Source organism: Podarcis gaigeae (assembly GCF_964106915.1).
Source record: "Podarcis gaigeae genome assembly, chromosome: 16".
Classification (NCBI taxonomy): Eukaryota; Metazoa; Chordata; class Lepidosauria; order Squamata; family Lacertidae; genus Podarcis; species Podarcis gaigeae.
Window position 1 is genome coordinate 11,005,820 of NC_139693.1, and position 18,612 is coordinate 11,024,431.

The 18,612-nt window shown below is 48.7% G+C and overlaps 2 protein-coding genes across 2 annotated transcripts in view; one reads left to right on the forward strand and one right to left on the reverse strand.

Moving 5' to 3' along the window:
- The window catches only part of CNIH2 (cornichon family AMPA receptor auxiliary protein 2), a 124,305-nt gene extending 108,619 nt beyond the window's left edge, over nucleotides 1-15,686 (forward strand). The window contains exon 7 of the transcript XR_014558684.1: nucleotides 15,662-15,686. The gene's annotated coding sequence lies outside the window, so the exon portion shown is untranslated. The remainder of the gene's footprint in view (nucleotides 1-15,661) is intronic.
- Nucleotides 437-4,694, reverse strand: LOC310833398 (homeobox protein SIX6-like). Its single transcript, XM_083716123.1, has 3 exons — nucleotides 3,803-4,694; nucleotides 2,250-2,413; nucleotides 437-1,698 (listed from the first exon to the last, which is right to left on the reverse strand). Exons 1-3 carry the CDS (start codon nucleotides 4,199-4,201, stop codon nucleotides 1,530-1,532), a joined length of 732 nt encoding a protein of 243 aa, XP_083572249.1. The 5' UTR covers nucleotides 4,202-4,694; the 3' UTR covers nucleotides 437-1,529.
- Nucleotides 15,687-18,612: the final 2,926 nt, after the last annotated feature.

Here is an 18,612-nt window from a genome sequence, read left to right on the forward strand (position 1 = left end):
ATAGGAATTTGTTCATTTCCCCCCCAAAAATATAGTCTGGCCCCCCACAAAGTCTGAGGGACAATGGACCGGAACGGCCCCCTGCTGAAAAAGTTTGCTGTCCCCTGCCTTAGCTCTTCTTATTACACAGGGTTCCAGCCTTTTAAAAGCGTTGATCATGGCTGTATCCCTTCATTCCTTCTCATTCGAAACGCTTCTCTTCTCAACCTCATCCCTGCAGAAGGGAGCCACTAGAGCATCCCTTTGTTTGTTTTTAAGTGACGCATCGCCTCTGGAATGCAAAGCCACCATCATTTATTAATGCGGCGCTGGCATTTTTAGTGGCGCTCTCTAGATATTAGAATAGAATCGTTTTATTGATACTGTGCCGTAAATATACTCAGCAGTTTACACAGAGAGAGATAAACAAACAACCCAAAAAAAGAGGCCTCCCCCGGGGGAGACCTCAATCTAAATTTATGTGGCAGAGGATGAAATCGGAGGGATGAGCCAAACTAAACAAGGGATTAATGCAAGCAGATGCAGGTTACCTGTATGGACACCTTGTTTCAACTGAGGGATGGAGGGATGCAAAGGGTTTAGCCAAAAGCTTCATGGACACAGTGGCTGGGCCCCAACCCCTAGGTGTGGCTGCAAGTGCCTTGGCTGCTGGTATGTCTCCCGCAAAGTACACCCAGTGGCCAAAAAGGTGTGGAAAGCTGCTTTCGATCGTTCCCCAAAAGGTGATTGGTGCTGTCAGTTATTTAACAGATTCCTTTGGCTCAAAATCGGCAAGAGCATCACTGATATAGGTGCATCCATCCTTACCCCCCTGCCCCGACCTCTTTTTAATCTACAAATACCCCCATATATGTTCTCTTTCTCGCCTTACTTCTCATTCACTTCCGCTTTAACTCCAAAACCTCCCAAATCTATTTCCTCTCCCCTCACTCCTGGCTTCTCCTCACCCTCTTCTCTCTAGTCCTGACTGCAGACTCAGCAAGACGTCCTTCTGGATGCCTGAGCAGGGAGCCCTTCCCTCCCACTGATTTAGGGCCCAGAGAACTACAGAAGGGCCTGGTTGTGTGAAGTGAAGATCTGGGTAGGCTTATCATTTCATTCTGGTTAAATTAGATGGCCGCCCAAGGCAGGCCTGAGAGAAGAAAGCCTGGGGTCTTCACTGCTCAGCAGCCTTTAATTCTTAAGCCTGGGTCCTGGCGCCCCTTCTCTCGAGGTAAATACACCTATTTTTTGTAAAGTGGCAACGAGACTCTGGTTTTATCTCCTCCGAAGGACGCCAGCGCTGCAAAGCTGCTCAGGGGAAGGCAAGCGGGATAACAGGGAAGTTAGCCAATAAACTCTCCGTTCCCATCATTCCTGCCACACCCTCAATCTTGGCACCTGGTTCCCTTTCCTTAAAACCTCCCCCGCCCCCATTCCATAAGTAATGGGGTTCGTGATGACTGCATCTCATTCCCATTGGTTGTGCCCTGCGTCTCCCACACACCCCAGCCAGTCATTTCTGTTGAACAGAGAACCCCTCGGCTGGATCAGTCTTCCCAAGTCTCCCTTGCTCTTTGGCTGTTTTCATTGTCACTGGTGGCTGCGGTGGGATCCCTCTGCTCCCCGGGTGTGCTTTTCTCTTCTGCCAAGCACAGCTTGCTATTTAGGGTCTCGGTTTGGACGTCTCTAGGCTGGGTTGATGGCTCCTTTTGCAGCCTAATAATAATAATAATAAAATTTATACCCTGCCCACCTCGGTGGGTTTCCCCAGCTAATCTGGGCGGCTCCCAACAGAATATTGGCTCCCAACAGAATATTAAAAATATGATAAAACATTAAAAACTTCCCAATACAGGGCTGCCTTCAGATGTCTTCTAAAAGTCAGGTGGTTGTTTATTTCCTTGACATCTGCTGGGAGGGCGTTCCACAGGGCAGGCGCCACTACCGAGAAGGCCCTCCGCCTGCCTCCCTGTAACCTCACATCTTGCAGTGAGGGAACCGCCAGAAGGCTGATAACAAATGGAATAATTTTTTTTAAGCCATGTGTTTTTTTTAAAAAGGGGGCAGGGAAGGAACCACACACCCCTATGGTTACTGAAGAGTACAGTCAATTCATCCCAACCTGTCTTCTTGAGACTGCTGCTTAGGTATTCTTATGAAATGGAGATGCCAGAGATTGTAGTGGGAAGCTTTGGCATGATAGAGATGTTCTACCGCAGCTTGAGTTAGGCCAGGCCTGCCTTGCACTCTCTCCAGCTGTTTCTCACCTGTGCTTGGCTGATGCTGCGCGGTCTCTCTGCCGGCGGTTTTTAAACCAGTTCCCCACTTGGGTGGGGGTGAGCCCTGTCGCCTGGGCCAGGTGCCTCTTGCGGGAAGGGTTAGGGTACGGATCCTGAAGGTACCACTCCCGCAGGAGGTTCCGCGTCCTTTCCTGGGGGAAAAGGAGAATGGATGTCAGGCCACAGGACAGGTGCAGAGGAACGAGGAAAGAAAATGCTCTTCTGCAGAGGCTGAAAAGCAGAATCAACTGATGCTCCACTGAATGATGTCTTTACTCTCAAATTCCCTTCCCTTCAAGAGGTGTCCTTGTCTCCACCCCTCTATTCTTGTTCATGCCTGCTATTCTTTTTCATATTTTGTATTTACGATCACTTGTTTTTGTTTTAAATTAATTGTCTTTTGCTGGTTTTAATATATGTATGTGTGGTTCTTTTTTTGCTTATAATATTGTGAGTCACTTTGAGCTGCCATAGTAAACAAGAAAGCAAGTAATACATATAATTACTGATAATAATAATAATAATAACAATAATAATAATAATAAACAATATTATTAAATTCCCACCCCCTTAATGTGATGGATCCTGCTGTTTGCCAACACTTGTTCAACTTGTTTTATAAGTGGGACAATCAGCCTGCCAGCTGTTCCTTCCTTCCGGACAGTCCACCCCATAATCCCACTCCATTTGACCACCACCCTTCATTCCCCCCCCCCCGCCCGTCCATCCAATAGGCAGCTAGCAGTCCGTGACCATGAAGTATGTTGCTTTTGGGGGGTGGGATTCTAGTGGAGAAGCACACAAACGCGTCTGCTGCCCCTGATTCCTTTGCTTGCCAAACTCACCTCCCCAATCGCCCTTCTCACACACCACACCAAATTGCCCCGTTTGGTAAAAAGCTGTGTGAAGCGCCCCTCCCCTTTTGTTAAGCATCACTTCCGACACATTTGATGGAGTTTGGAGCTGCTTCCATTAAACAGCTCACTTGTCCATTTGCATGGCTGCCTATTGGCAGCCAAGCGAACTGCAGAGCGTGACAACACCTTGCATTTTTATGTATATAGGAAGATATATACAAGTGGGTTTTTTTGCCAGGCTGGAATGTATCTCTGTACTCTGATCACGCCTCTCGTCTGCCTGGATGGAGGATAGAGAGTGCTGTGTGAGTGCATGTAGAAACTAGCCTATTGAAGAGCAGTACTTTGCATGTGTTGCTCCACCCACTTTTGCATGTGGCCCTCGGAAGGTTGCCTGGAAGGCAGTGTGGCCCTTGGGCTGAAAACGGTTCCCCATCCCTAACGCAGATCTAGATCCCGTTTGGCAACAGGGCAACCTCTTTAGACATGTAAATGGTGGTGCTCAACTGGCCAGCTAAGGACGTTAACTTACAAAGAAACCAGTCTGACCAGTTCAGGGGTCTCTTCTAAGATTCTAAGCCTCCTTGATACAGAAACACAGGCATGGAAGGGACACGAAGATATCATACAGACTGACCCCCCTCTCCCCAAAACTCTATAGCAATATAATCAGGTCCTGCTCACCTTGAAGCCATTCACTTTCTGCTCCCCATCTTGGCCAGAGTCCCTCGGCAGACCAGGGACCTTCTTCCGGGCAGGTGATCGGTCTGGCGGATGTATTGAGAACCTGTCTCCGCACCGTAGGGCTCCGAACGGTTCCAGGTGGTAGGCGGCCACAGTGGCCTGGCTGCAGTAGGGCGCCAACCACGCAGCCGAGGGAATTGGGCTGCTGAACAACTCCAAGTCATGGCAATTGGCGTGAGTGCAGCCGAGGCCTTCGGGGTGCCGGAGGGCGAGTGACGGCGGGAGGGACCACAGGAAGCGGGCGAGGCGCTCAAATTCTCCGCTCTCCTGCAGGGCTTCGCAGACGCGAGCCACCTGGTTTGGGGAGAAGAGGGGGACACTTGGTGGGGGCAAGGTCATCTTGGGGGATGGGCTGAGGCTACTGGGAAGCTAGGCGAGGCAGGCCTACGGGGCGAGGGGGAGCAAGATGGTCGAGCTAGGGGTGTGGGGAAGGGTCTACAGGACACAGTGGCAGAACACCCAGAATGCCTTGGGTAGAGGAAGGAGGGAGGGAAGTATGAAGGAGAAGGAGAAATAATACGAAAAACAACACAAGTATTGTCAGTAGAAGCCCTCAGTGATGTTATCATAGGAAAAGGGTGAGGAGTTGCAACCCTCTCCCCAAATCAGATTCTCTTCTGGAATAGAAGAGCTTCAGTTGCCGGATCAGGCCCAAGGCCCATCTAGTCCAGCATCCTGTTCTCACAGTGGCCAACAGAAGCCTCACGAAAGCCTGCAAGGTGGACCTGAGGACAGTAGGCCCACTGCTGTTCTCCTTCAACAACAGCCTCTGATTCTGGAAGCAGAAGCCACTGTTGGTTCCCAGCAACTGGTATTCAGAGTCATCTGGACTATTTTTAATGTATTTCTTTTATTTTCGGGACCCTGCACTCATAATCTGATGCCCTTCTTTGTGTGGCCCCTCCATGAGAAGTCTGGAGGGTGGCAACATGAGAACAGGCCTTTTTTAGGGTTGCTCCCCAGGGAGGCCCGCCAGGCACCTTCCTTACATATCTTTAGGCACCAGGCAGAACCTTTCCTCTATAGCAAGGCCTTTGGCCTTTAACTACCTGTAGCCTTTTAGGAAATGGGCGGGATGTTTTAAATGTATTTTTATTTCCTCTTGGTTTTAATGCATACCCTCCAACATTCTGAAACAACATCTGGGATGCCATCTTCCTGGTTTCCAACTTCCCATTTTTTAATCACAACTATACTCATTTTGGTTGCCGTAATCTTGCGTGATTTCGCGCCCTGGCTTCCTGCTCCCAAAGATGCACCAAAAGATGCACATTTTGAGTGCCTGCGCAAGATCGCAGCCCCCCAAAATAGTGCTTTTTTGGGGTGGGGAATGGCCTCCGTTTTCTTGCAATAAAAAACAGGATGTCTTGGTTTATCCCAGACACTTGCAAGGTCTGTTAATATATCTGTGCGGGGTTTATTATCTGTTAGTTTGGTTGGTTGTAAGTCTCTCTGGACGGCCTTGGGCATGATAAATCAACAAAATAAATAAAATAAATAATAACAAGAACAATAAATGTACACCCTCCCCACCCTCTCAGAGGAAGCAAGGGAGCAAACAGCAAATGATAAAATAACAAAAGCGCCTTTAAAACTTCTTAAAAGCCAGTTCCAATGCAGATGCAGACTGGGATGAACAGCTCTTCTTAAAAGGCTCATAGGAAGGGGAAGGTCTTTGCTAGGCTGCAAAAAGACAACAGAGATGGCCAGGCTGTCTAATAGCTAAGGAGAGGGACTTCCAAAGTTGGGGCCACCACACAAAAGGCCCAGTTCCTACATTGTGAGGAAGGGACATCCTAGAAAGATAGTCTCTGTGGGACTCCTTCCCCTGAAGAGTGAACTGATTTGGTATATAAGAGGTGAGATGATCCTGGTCCCAAGTTCTTATAGGGATTTATGCAACCAAAACCAACGCCTTGAACTTAGCCCGGTAGTTAATTGGCTGCTAGACTCTTCTAGCCAGAGGGAATTTCCCCGGGCGCAATATCCACTTGATGTATTTAGAAACCCACCCTACTATGCGTCATTGATGGAGGAGGGGGCTGGGACACCCTTTGCTCCTCTTCCCAGCCAAAATGGCTTTAGATCACATGTAATGATTCTTCAGGAGAGCAACTACACCTCTGTCTCTTAGGAGATCACAAAAAGCACACTCTACAGCAAACCATCTCGAGATTCCTGCCACCCCTCCTTTCCAACTTTGAAATTCCAAATCACACCCCTCCGAAACTCCCTTGTTACCCCCCCCCACACCCTGCCAATCAGATTGCCAACTTTCAAACAAGCCTCTTTCCGCTGCCCCTTAACCAATGACTTGATCCGCAGGAATAAACAGGCCATCCATCTCCTTTATTTCTTCTCCCCTTGTCGATTTCCAGAGATCAAGACGCCATTAACGGTGCAGGAATAGGCCAGGTTTTCCACTCCACCCTCCCAAACAGTTGGCAACTCCACCTTGAACTGAAACCTGAAATCGCACCTGTACCAGACCTTTCCCTATAGATATCCAAGCCCTGCTCATCTCAACTCCCCTCATTTTTAAAAAAGCTATTCATACACAAATGTTGTTTACCTTTTTTTTTACACCCCAAATGCCTTCCTTGGTAGGTTTTAGAGCCGGGGAATAGCCAGGGACATCCAGGTGGAGAATCTAGAGGCGCAGGGTCATTCTTAAAGGTCCCAGCGCTCCGCGGGGACCCTCGGCCGGTTGCTGTTTGCGGCAAAAGAATCTCCCTTTCTGCATCGAGAGTTTCTTCTCGAACGCCTTGGGATGAAGCCTTGATGCTTTGGCACCCTGATTACCGGGAGCTAATCGCCGCGCAAGAGGGTTTTAAACAGCTCAGGGAGAGGTTGCCTTGTGAGTGGTTTGAAGCGCTGACTTATTAATGTGTCAAAGGGGAGGTTGGACTTCAGCCGCTAGGCGATCACAAAAGGTCTTTCTGGCATTAGGCGCTGCGAAGCGGGAAGGAAGGGAGAGGCAGATGGGTGGGCGAGATTGGGAGACCCGAGTTCCCCCCCTGAAGTGAATCTGGGGGTCTCCTGCTGATTCTATCGGGGTCAACCCTAGATTCTGACCCCAGTTTCTCCCAGCGCAGTTGATGCCGCAGTTTAATCCGGTGCTTAAATTTTTGTATCTATTTTACATGCAGATATACACTTCCTTGGTGTGCGTGTGTGTGTGTGTGTGAATCACCACTTGAATTGACTTCCACACAAACGGGCCTGGGCCTTAAGGTCAGCTTCGGAGGTCATGATTTGTTTCCCCAACAGGCCTGATAATGAGAGGGAGAAATTCGTGTTCAGTTCATCTTTAGAGGCCTAGGGCAAAGTTGTGTGCTGAAATGCATATATTTGTGAAAACAACATACAAAAAGCATTGTATTTCAGGAAATTGCTCAGTGAAAGTGTGTATATTTAGGCAACGTTTCAGAGGAAAATGTGTTTATTTGGGAGATATTTGTTCTGAAATGCGGGTGAACTTTTTGAGGACTTAAAAAAAGCAACTCAGTTTCAAACTGATGTGGAAGTGCTGAGAACTTAAGACTAGAAAAAATGAGAAACTGAGAGAAACCAAAATTGACAGATTTGTCCCTCCCTTGATATTGTTTATGGCATAAATCCACTGAGCCCCTTCGTTTCCTACATTTAGGAAGACGCCTCAGAACAGGCTTTTAAAGTATATAAATAGTGTGTGTGGCTTACTCTGATGCACCATATGAGCTGCTTTTAGTTTATTCTGATGTTATTATGATTCTCATTATTGGAATATTTTTTTTAATGTTTGCATTAAAAACATTTTTTTAAATTAAAAACATTCTTTTAAATGTTTGTATTTGATTCTGTTCATTCAGTTTTACAGTTTTCCACTGTTGCCCATGCTCCCGTACGTGTTGTGTGACCTGTGTGAGCTCACAGAGGCCCAAAGACACACTGTTTGGGGGCGCTATACTCACTATGGTGCTGGAAAATGTGCATTTTGGAGAGCCAGACAAGATTGCGGCCCTGAAAAGGATGCTTTTTTCAGTGCGGGAGTGCTTTTGGGGGGGGGCGCAAGATCTTGGCATGAAATCGTGCAAGATCACAGTGCCCAAAATGGCCGCCATGCTCTTGTATGAGAAAACAGGATGTCCCATTTTCCCCCCAGGACACCCGCAGTGTATGGGCTTGCTGGGCCTTCGGCCTGATCCCATGTTCTTATGAGTAACAAATAATTGTGACGATTATGATAAAGATATTGGGACGCGGGTGGCGCTGTGGGCAAAAGCCTCAGCGCCTAGGGCTTGCCAATCGAAAGGTCGGCGGTTCGAATCCCCGCGGCGGGGTGCGCTCCCGTTGCTCGGTCCCAGCGCCTGCCAACCTAGCAGTTCGAAAGCACCCTCAGGTACAAGTAGATAAATAGGGAACGCTTTCTAGCGGGAAGGTAAACGGCGTTTCCGTGTGCAGCTCTGGCTCGCCAGAGCAGCGATGTCACGCTGGCCACGTGACCCGGAAGTGTCTCCGGACAGCGCTGGCCCCTGGCCTCTTGAGTGAGATGGGCGCACAACCCCAGAGTCTGGCAAGACTGGCCCGTACGGGCAGGGGTACCTTTACCTTTACCTTATGATAAAGATGAAGTCGCTGGACTGGTAATTTAGGACGGATTCATTTGCCAGACTCCTTCCACCCACCCCACCCCCCAAAGGATCATATCCTATTTTGGGCCTGGCCTGAATAGAATGAGAGAACCCTCTTTAGCTAGAAAGCAGGAAAATGTGAGGATCTCTCCACCCCCTGGGTGTTTGCTTAGGCATGAAGTGAGGTCATTAAGCAGCAGCAGGATGGAGACAGGCGTCAGGTTTTAAGAGCAGTCGCAGCGGGATCTTCACCCAAAGTCTTTAAAATTTGCATTCGAGATGGGTATAGCTGGACCACTTTTCCCCTTCAGCTCTGTGGGAGGGAGTTATCCCTACCATGTTTATTCATTTATACATCCACTCCATCCTTCCCCTAAAAAAAATAAACTAACTAAATTGCTAACATTTGAAAGGGGGGAAAAAACCACTTGCAAAATGGCCCTGGGGGGTTGGGGAGGGTTTGTCACGTTATGGATGCTAGCCAATCAGTGTCTGCCACAGCCAGTCTCCCACTTGGCCCAAGAGTTCCAGAACTCATTTCTTAAGCGCTCATCCTGAGAGGATAAGGGATAACAATGGAAGGGGCTCAATGGCACAGGGGCAAAGCATCTGCTTTGCGTCCGGAAGGTCCCAGGTTCAATCCCCGGCGTCTCTAGGTAGGGCTGGGAAAGACTTTCTGCCAGAAACCCTGGAGAGCCGCTGCCCATCAGTGTGTAGTAGATAGTACTAAGCTAGATGGACCAATTCCGTATCCCATCCCCATCCTCTCCCACAAAAGGGCTCTTAAGGGGCAGGTGAGGAGAAGACCTTCTGTTGGAGCCAGTGTGGTGTAGTGGTTAAGAGCGGTAGTCTCGTAATCTGGTGAACCGGGTTCGTGTCTCCGCTCCTCCACATGCAGCTGCTGGGTGACCCTGGGCTAGGCACACTTCTCTCTGAAGTCTCTCAGCCCCACTCACCTCGCAGAGTGTTTGTTGTGGGGGAGGAAGGGAAAGGAGAATGTTAGCCGCTTTGAGACTCCTTGGGGTAGTGATAAAGCGGGATATCAAATCCAAACTCTTCTTCTTCTTCTTAAGAACTCCTGAGAGAACTGCTGTTGGCCAAGGCAGGCAACACAGTATCTCACACCCTCCAAGCGTCCTGATTTTCCAGGGACAGACCAAAGGCTTCTGATTAGATACTGGAATGTCCCTATTTTCCCCAACAACAACACCAGCACCAAGATGGGGGAGGACAATGAGGAGCTCTGGAAGGTGCAATCGGAGGGCAGGGGCGTCCTGGGTTCAAGAGGAAAGGGAGAACAGAGCAGACTGCAAGGAGCCTTGATTTTTTTAAAAAATTGCTTTGTGCATCTACGTCTCATCTTGCGTCTTTCTAACATTTATTTATCAGTGTGTTCCCCCCCCCTTTTGTAAATCTACCAAATAATAAAATGAAATTAGGATTAAGGGGCTTTCTTGGGATGGTGGAGGAGGGCATGGGGGCTGTCTCCCACTGGCATAGTGGTGGAGGAGATGCTTGGGGGGGTGGACAAGAAAATGGGGGGTCAGTTGTTGGGGCGTGGGAAATGTCTCTATTTTCTTGTGTTGGAGGGTGTCTTCCTCTGAGCAAAGAGATTGTTCCCTGGGGCCAACTTCTTGGCGCCTGTGGTTCCTTGCAAGCCTGCGAAGGGCAGGGGGGAATTTTGGCAGGGGAGGGGGGGAGAGACAAAGAGGGGTGAGGGGGGATTTAAGCTGCTGAGAGGCTAGTGGCACACAAAGCGGATTGCCTGCGCCCAGGGTGTGCGCCAAGCGGCAGCTGTGTTAAATAGCCTTTCCCAGGATCAGGCCAGCAAGTAGCTTCCCCTGAAGCAGGAATTGATGAGCCTTAAGGGATTAGGGTGACAACAGCCACACCGATCAGCCACTTAGCATTCCTGCACTGGGTTAAATAACACCTGTTTGACCCACCGGCACCTTGCTAAGCTGCCAGGGAGGCCCACGCCTCCTCTGCAACACACACACAAACACACAGAGGTCCAGGTAATGGGGTCTCCACACAGGTGGGAGAGTCTGGGCATGGTGAAAGGACCATTGGACTGTCCACAACTGGAATCTGCAATTCTGTACAGCCACAGGTTGGCTTCTTCGTGATTCCTTTGTGGGAAGAGTCTGGCTCAGCGGGTTCAGTCCACAATGGCATCTCCAGGTAGTTCTGAGAGAGACCCCTGCCTGAAACCCCACACAGCTGCTGCCAGCCAGTGTAGACAATACTGAGCTGGATAGCCCGATTCAGGGTAAGGCAGCAGCCCCCTACGTTCCCAGTGCAGGCATGCAGGGGACCAGTCTCAGCCCAAGGGCCACAGTCGCTTATGAGCAATCTTCCAGGGGCCGCATGCCAAGGGTGGGCCGGGCCAGAGCCAAAAGGGGGTGAAGCATCGGGTGGCAATCTGCCTTCCTACAGTGAGCCCCACTAAAGCAAACCCTGCAAGTGTCCAGGAAAAGAACAGGACATCCCGTATCTTCTTGCAAGAGAACAGCAGCCATTTCAGGTGCTGCAATGGAGGAGATGGAAGACTTTTAAAAGTCACATCTTCTCCCAGAGAATCCTGGCAATTGTAGTTTGAGAAGAGTGATGGGCTGTTGTTGTTGTTGTTGTTGTTATTGTTGTTTATTAAATTTGTGTACCGCCCTTCAGCTGAAGATCACAGGGCGGTTCATAACATAACAATACAAAATGAGAACACAAAATACTTAATAAAACAAAAGCAAACCAGTAGCCCCCTCTCACAAAGACATTGAAATGTTCAGTCAGTCAAAGGTCTGGTTATAGAGGAGTGTTTTTGCCTAAAGATATGTAATGAAGGTGTCAGATGAGCCTCCCTGGAGAGAGTATTCCACAAAAGGGGAGCCACCGTAGAAAAGGCCAGTTCTCATGTTGCCACCTTCAGGGCCTCATCACACAAAGAAGGGCCTCCAGGTTGACTCATATTGGGAGAGGAAGTCCTTGAGGTACTGCGGTCCTGAGTTGTTTAAGGTTTTATAGGTCAAAACCAGCACTTTGCCTTGGGCCCAGAAACTAATTGGCACCCAGTACTGTTGGCCCAGGACCGGTGTAAAAGCTCACATTGCCTTGCCCTGGTGAGCAACCTGGGCGCTGAATTCTGTACCAGCTGAAGTTTCCGAACCATCTTCAGAGGCGGCCCTACATATAATGTGATAAACAAGCCGTTATCAGAGCAAAGGTGACAAAAATTAGGCTATCCCTGTCCAGATAGGGGCGTGGCTGGTGGACCAGCCAAAGCTAATGGAAGGCACTCTGGGCCACTGAGAGCACCTGGGCCTTGAGCGACAACAAAAGATCCAGGAGTACCCCCAAGCTACAAACCTGCTCCTTCAGAGGGAGTGTAACCTATGGTTACCAGATGTCCCTGTTTCCCGGGGACAGCCCCCGGATTTACAAATCTGTCCCCGGACAAAATCTGTCCCCGGATTTCATTTAATGTCCCCGGATTTATATTTTAAGTGTTGTAGATTCATTAGTAGGGATTGAATGTTGCGTGGTTGGTTAAACAGCACAAGACACATCATATGGGGCCTTTGGTGAGGCAAAATGGCAGGCGCCACAGCAGCGAGCAGCTCCTGAAGCCAGCCAGAGCCAACTGTGCTCCCAGTCCAGCTCTGGGCTGCTGAGACTGCCGCCGCCACTACCGAGGGGGAACTGGGGACGCCCAGCGCATCACCAGGGGGAACCGCTGACACACACACCCTGTGACCCCCAATTGAGCCGGGAGTGAGTGCCCGGCCAACTGCCCAGCGGCGCTCTGGGACCAGTAAAAACCCTAGAGCCAACGCAGGGAGAAGGAGGAGAGGAGAAGGAGGAGGAGGAGAGTTAAAGAGGAAGGAGAAAAAAGAGGGGAGACCCAAGCTTGCTGCGCCGCTGCTACCGCTGCCACCGCTGAGGAGAGGTAGGAGAGCACAAGGAGGGCAAGGACACGTGGCCGAGCCCAGGCCCGACCCAAGCCTACTCCATGGTGTCTAAGGCTCCAAGAGAGCAGGCCAGGACCCAGAGGAAGGCCACATGAAAGAGGAGACCACAGAAGAGAATATATTTTTTCTTCTTTTTTAAAAATAATAATAACTTTTTCCCTCTCTTTTCCAAAAAAAAAAGTGTCCCCGGATTCTTTGAAAAAAGTCTGGTAACCTTAGTGTAACCCCATCGATCTCCCACCCATCTGGTCTAGGGAACCAGCCACAAGCAAGGCCTCTGCCTTATCTGGATTGAGTCTCAGTCTGTTGGCTCTCATCTGGTCCTTTGCTGAGGCAAGACTACCTTGGGAATTGTAGCTATAACAGGGAAGGGAGAAGAACCTCAAAAAAGCCCAGTGAGGTCTGGATATTATCAGCAGCCATGGAATGATGGCTGACTGTTGGGTATTAATGGACCGGGGGATGAAACGGAGTATCTTAGGAGTGAGTGGCTGGCTAGAACTCCGAACAGGCGCTTTCTACACTGCAACACTTGGTTGCGAGTGCCATTTGTATTTTATTTTTCACTATCTAAAAGCAACGGCTGAGCAGTTCACATCTCCATCAAAATCTCATATTGAATTTGTTTCCGAGCATGATACAGGCTCTGCAGTACAGATTTCACATATTTTCAGTCCAGGATCAGCTGGTTTGCAACCCTTTTAAAAAAAAATAGTTAATAGCTAAAACGATAAATCAGAACCGAAACGGAATGGCCTGTGACTTCCAGCCAAAGGGCTGTTCTGGTTTGACAAAGCTAATTTAGGGAGGTTTTTAATGTTTGATGTTTAATTGTGTTTTTAATATTCTGTTGGGAGCTGCCCAGAGTGGCTGGGGAAACCCAGCCAGATGGGTGGATATAATAAATACATATGCCTGTTGTCTTTGTCCATGGAGTTTTCTTGGCAGGGATAGTATAGTTAAAGCTATGGTTTTCCCAGTAGTGATGTATGGAAGTGAGAGCTGGACCCTAAAGAAGGCTGATCGCCGAAGAATTGATGCTTTTGAATTATGGTGCTGGAGGAGACTCTTGAGAGTCCCATGGACTGCAAGAAGATCCAACCTATCCATTCTTAAGGAAATCAGCCCTAGAAGGACAGATCCTGAAGCTGAAGCTCCAATACTTTGGCCACCTCATGAGAAGAGAAGACTCTTGAGAGTCCCATGGACTGCAAGATCAAACCTCTCCATTCTGAAGGAAATCAGCCCTGAGTGCTTACTGGAAGGACAGATCCTGAAGCTGAGACTCCAATACTTTGGCCACCTCATGAGAAGAGAAGACTCCCTGGAAAAGACCCTGATGTTGGGAAAGATGGAGGGCACAAGGAGAAGGGGACAACAGATGACAAGATGGATGGACAGTGTTCTCGAAGCTATCAGCATGAGTTTGACTAAACTGTGGGAAGCAGCGGAAGACAGAAATGCCTGGTGTGCTCTGGTCCATGGGGTCACGAAGAGTCAGACACGACTAAACGACTAAACAACAACCACAACAATACATACATACATACATACATACATACATACATACATACTGTATTAGCTCGAATATAAGCCACACCCGAATATAAGCCACACCTTTAAAATTGGAGGGGGGTGGGGAGAAAAGAAAAAAATACCCGAATATAAGCCACTCCATTCCTCGTTTCTCCTGACTGCATACTGGGTGGGAGTGGGGGAGCTGTGCTGCCTTGCTGTTGGCATTTCCCCTTCCTCGCTCTCTCCCTTCCCTGCCTTGGGGGAGAGGACGGGGGTCTACTCATGGGGCAGGCGCTGCTTTGCCACGCTCCTGGCGCTGTTTGCCCCATGCTCCTGGGCCCCTGGCTGCATACCATAAGGTTATGAATATAAGCTGCACTTAACCTCTTTGTGGTCGGAATTTGGGAAAATGTGAGGCTTATATTCAGGCCAATACAGTGGTATTATTATTACCTTATTATTAGTATTATTATTCACCAAATAATAATTGGGAGCCCAGAGCTGTGTAATTGCAGATGTGGCTGCTCCATCCCAGAGCTGTTTGCATTTTTCAACGCCAAGTAATGTGAGATGTGGAACAGAGACGATCCCCACCTCTTAATAATAATAATAATAATAATAATAATAATAATAATAATAATAATTTTTAAAACCCATACATTGTTTTCACACTGAAAAAGCTTTCAGAGAGTTTCCTGGTAAATGGATTTGCAAGGGGGTGGGGGACGATTTTCCTGTGGACACCTGGGTGGTTGGGACAAGCTGCTTGCGCTAATTGAGTTCCCAGCTGGTCCTGGGTAATTGTGGGGAAGGAAATGTGGGAGGACCAGAAAAGGGGAGCAGGGATCAGGCAGTTGAGTCGGGGTTAAGAGAGAAAAGCAGAACCTGGGACCTGAATGGGCTCCATCAGACTGCCTGGGTCAGTTATTATACTACTAATAATAATAACTTATTATTTATACCCCGCCCATCTGGCTGAGTTTCCCCAGCCACTCTGGGCGGCTCCCAATCAAGTGTTAAAAACAATACAGCGTTAAATATTAAAAACTTCCCTGAAGAGGGCTGCCTTCAGATGTCTTTTAAAGATAGGATAGCTGCTTATTTCCTTGACATCTGAAGGGAGGGTGTTCCACAGGGTGGGCGCCACTACCGAGAAGGCCCTCTGTCTGGTTCCCTGTAACCTCACTTCTCACAATGAGGGAACCGCCAGAAGGCCCTCAGCACTGGATCTCAATGTCCGGGCTGAACGATGGGGGTGGAGACGCTCCTTCAGGTATACAGGACCGAGGCCGTTTAGGGCTTTAAAGGTCAGCGCCAATACTTTGAATCGTGCTCAGAAACGTACTGGGAGCCAATGCAGATCTCTCAAAACCGGTGTTAGTGGAACTGCAGCCTTCCGCTTTCCACTAATGCAGAATAAGGACGTGTTTATAACACCCCGATTTTAATCTCAGTAGAGACGTTCTGCAAACCTCCCGCTGTTTTATGTTACCAGTGTCTCAGCCTGCTGTAAGCTTATTAATTTATTCTGCGATACCCCACCCTCCAATTATTTATTGCTTGAGTTACACATGATTTGTCTACGATGTGATTTCCCCCAGGAGTTGTGGAGCACCTGCTTCGCATCCAGAAAGGCCCTGGGTTTAATTCCCAATGTTATCTCCAGGTAGAGATGGGAATGTCTCCTTCCTGAAATCCTGGAGAGCTGCTGCCAGTCAGTGTGGACAATACTGAGCTAGATGGACCCAGTGCTCTGCCTCAGCACAAGGCAACACAAAGCGGAGGTTATGGAATGAGCTAAGGAACATGATAGAGGGACGCGGGTGGTGCTGTGGGTTAAACCACAGAGCCTAGGACTTGTCGATCAGAAGGTCGGTGTTTCGAATCCCCGCGACGGGGTGAGCTCCCATTGCTGGGTCCCTGCTCCTGCCAACCTAGCAGTTCGAAAGCACGTCAAAGTGCAAGTAGATAAATAGGTACCGCTCCAGCAGGAAGGTAAACAGCGTTTCCGTGCGCTGCTCTGGTTCACCAGAAGCGGCTTAGTCATGCTGGCCACATGACCTAGAAGCTGTACGCCAGCTCCCTTGGCCAGTAAAGCAAGATGAGTGCCGCAACCCCAGAGTCAGCCACAACTGGACCTAATGGTCAGGGGTCCCTTTACCTTTACCTTAAGGAACATGATAAAAACCATTTCAAACCTTTGCCATCAATTGGCATTGTCTGTGTGCATTATTAAAATAAGCAGAGCGCGTGGTTTAAAGGAGGATTGCACCAGGTGCAAGAGTCTCTCTTTCCGACTCAAAGTAAGTTTGTGTGGGAGCGAATCCTGAGTCCGCAGGCAGATGTCAGAAGATTCTGCAGTAGGAGCAGCTGGATCTGCCTGTAGCTTGGATAAATTAAGCTAAGCAGTGTGAATTTCCTCGCTTTGCCTGACTTATTTTCTTTCTGTGAGTCATGGGCAAGCGTTCAGAAATGTGACACTCCCCCCCGCCATCTAAAAGTGATGCCCGTCTTATTCTAACACCTCATTTTTTTCAGAATAGCTAAACCAGGTTCAGCATGCCTAGCCCACTGGAACCTGGTGTTTGCCAACCCTGTGCCCTCCAGATGTTGCTTGACTGCAGCTCCCATCAGCCCCCATCCACCAAGACCAATGGTCATGGATGGTAGGAATTGTAGTTCAACAATGTCCTTGGACTCCAAATCCCATCACCCCTCAGCCAGCATGGCCAATGACCAGGCATGATGGGAGTTGTAGTCTAGCAACATATGGAGGGCACCGAGTTTTTCATCCCTGCTCCCAAATGTGACAGAACAAGGTGTTTCATTATGGCATTCTGGCATTTCACATATATCATCATCATCATCATCAATCATCTCACCTTCCACATTCGTCTCAAGTCAGGATCAGCGAATCTGTCAATTCCAGTTTCCCCAAGTTTTGGGGTTTTTTTTTTTTTATTTTTTCATTTTTCCAATCCAAGTTCAGTTCTCCACCTTTCCAGATCGGTTTGTGATTTAAACCAAAACCAAATACTATTCCTCATGAAACTACACCAGCATTTTTGTGCAGATTTCTTTGGATATGCTTATTTTTGGATGCACTTTTGTCGAACACACACATTTTTGTGAAGCCGTTTCCCCTTAGATCACACATTTTGTATGGTGCTTTCACTAATGCAGTGGAACCTCGGGTTACATACCGTCCTCCTTATGAATGCTTCGGGTAATGAGCTCCGCTAACCCGGAAGTAGATGCTCCTGGTTGCGAACTTTGCCCCGGGATGTGAGTGGAAGTCGTGCGCCGGTGGTGCAGCAGCAGCGGGAGGTCCCATCAGCAAAAGCGCACGTCATGTTTAGAACAGTTTTGGGTTAAGAACGGACTTCCGGAATTAATTACCGTATTTTTCGGGGTATAAGACTAAGGTTTTTTTTTTACCAAAAAATTAGGTTTAAAATTGGGGCTCGTCTTATACACGTGCTGAGGGGTGTTTTCTTAATTTGGATTCCCCCCAAATAGGGGACGTCTTATACATGGGGGCATCTTATACAGTGGTACCTTGGGTTACATACACTTCAGGTTACATACACTTCAGGTTACAGACTCCACTAACCCAGAAATAGTACCTCGGGTTAAGAACTGTGCTTCAGAATGAGAAAAGAAATTGTGCTCTGGTGGCGCAGCGGCAGCAGGAGTCCCCATTAGCTAAAGTGGTGCATCAGGTTAAGAACAGTTTCTGGTTAAGAACGGACCTCCGGAACGAATTAAGTACTTAACCCGAGGTACCACTGTACACGGAAAAATATGGTAGGTTCATAACCGGAGGTACTGTACCATTGTATATGCAATTCTTCGCATGCTTTAATCTAGCAGATGCCTTTTCTTAGACTTGGCTGTTTGTTCGTTGTTAGAAAACCCCTCTCACAGAGTTCCCTGGGAAGAAGGATTGACTCTTAAACCACTCTGGGAATTGCAGCCCCATGAGAGAGAAATCAGGGGCGTGGGGTTTCCCTAACAACTCCCAGCACCCCAGCTGAACGACAGCTCCCATAATTCTTTGGGGGAAGCCATGACTGTTTAAAGCAGGATCACAGCGCTTTAAATGTGTGGTGTGAATGTGCCGGCCCATGTATATCTCACAGCCGGAACAGTGTTGTGTTTTGAGGCGCCTGCTCTTATAAACACCATTTCCCATCGTGAGATCCCCTCTGGCCCTCCTAGTGCCGCCTGGCTCCAGCCTAGCCTGGGCCCCTGAGCCTTCGCACACCTAGCGTAACAATTAATCCTGCCTGTATCCAAATGTGCAAGGTCTGGGCAGAGAGCTGTCCTCAATGTATCAGTTGGAATTACCCTGGTATTTCCAGCCTTCTGTTACCGCTAATCGCCTTCCCTCGGTAACATCTTGTGTTAGTGCACAACAGGGAGCAGAGTCTAATTGACTTTGTCATTAAGCCCCCAGGATCTCCCACGGTTAGCGGCTTAGCCACAGCCTGGGGACATAAGCTGGATTGTACCTCACCAGGCCTACCTTGAAATAGATTGTGGCCAGGCCTCAGCCAGCCCCACAGCTGAGGCACAATGTCCCCCTTTTTTGGGGTGGGTCAGTGGGGAAAAAAATAAAAGCAGCCCACCCACCCAGAGGAGAAAACGAAGG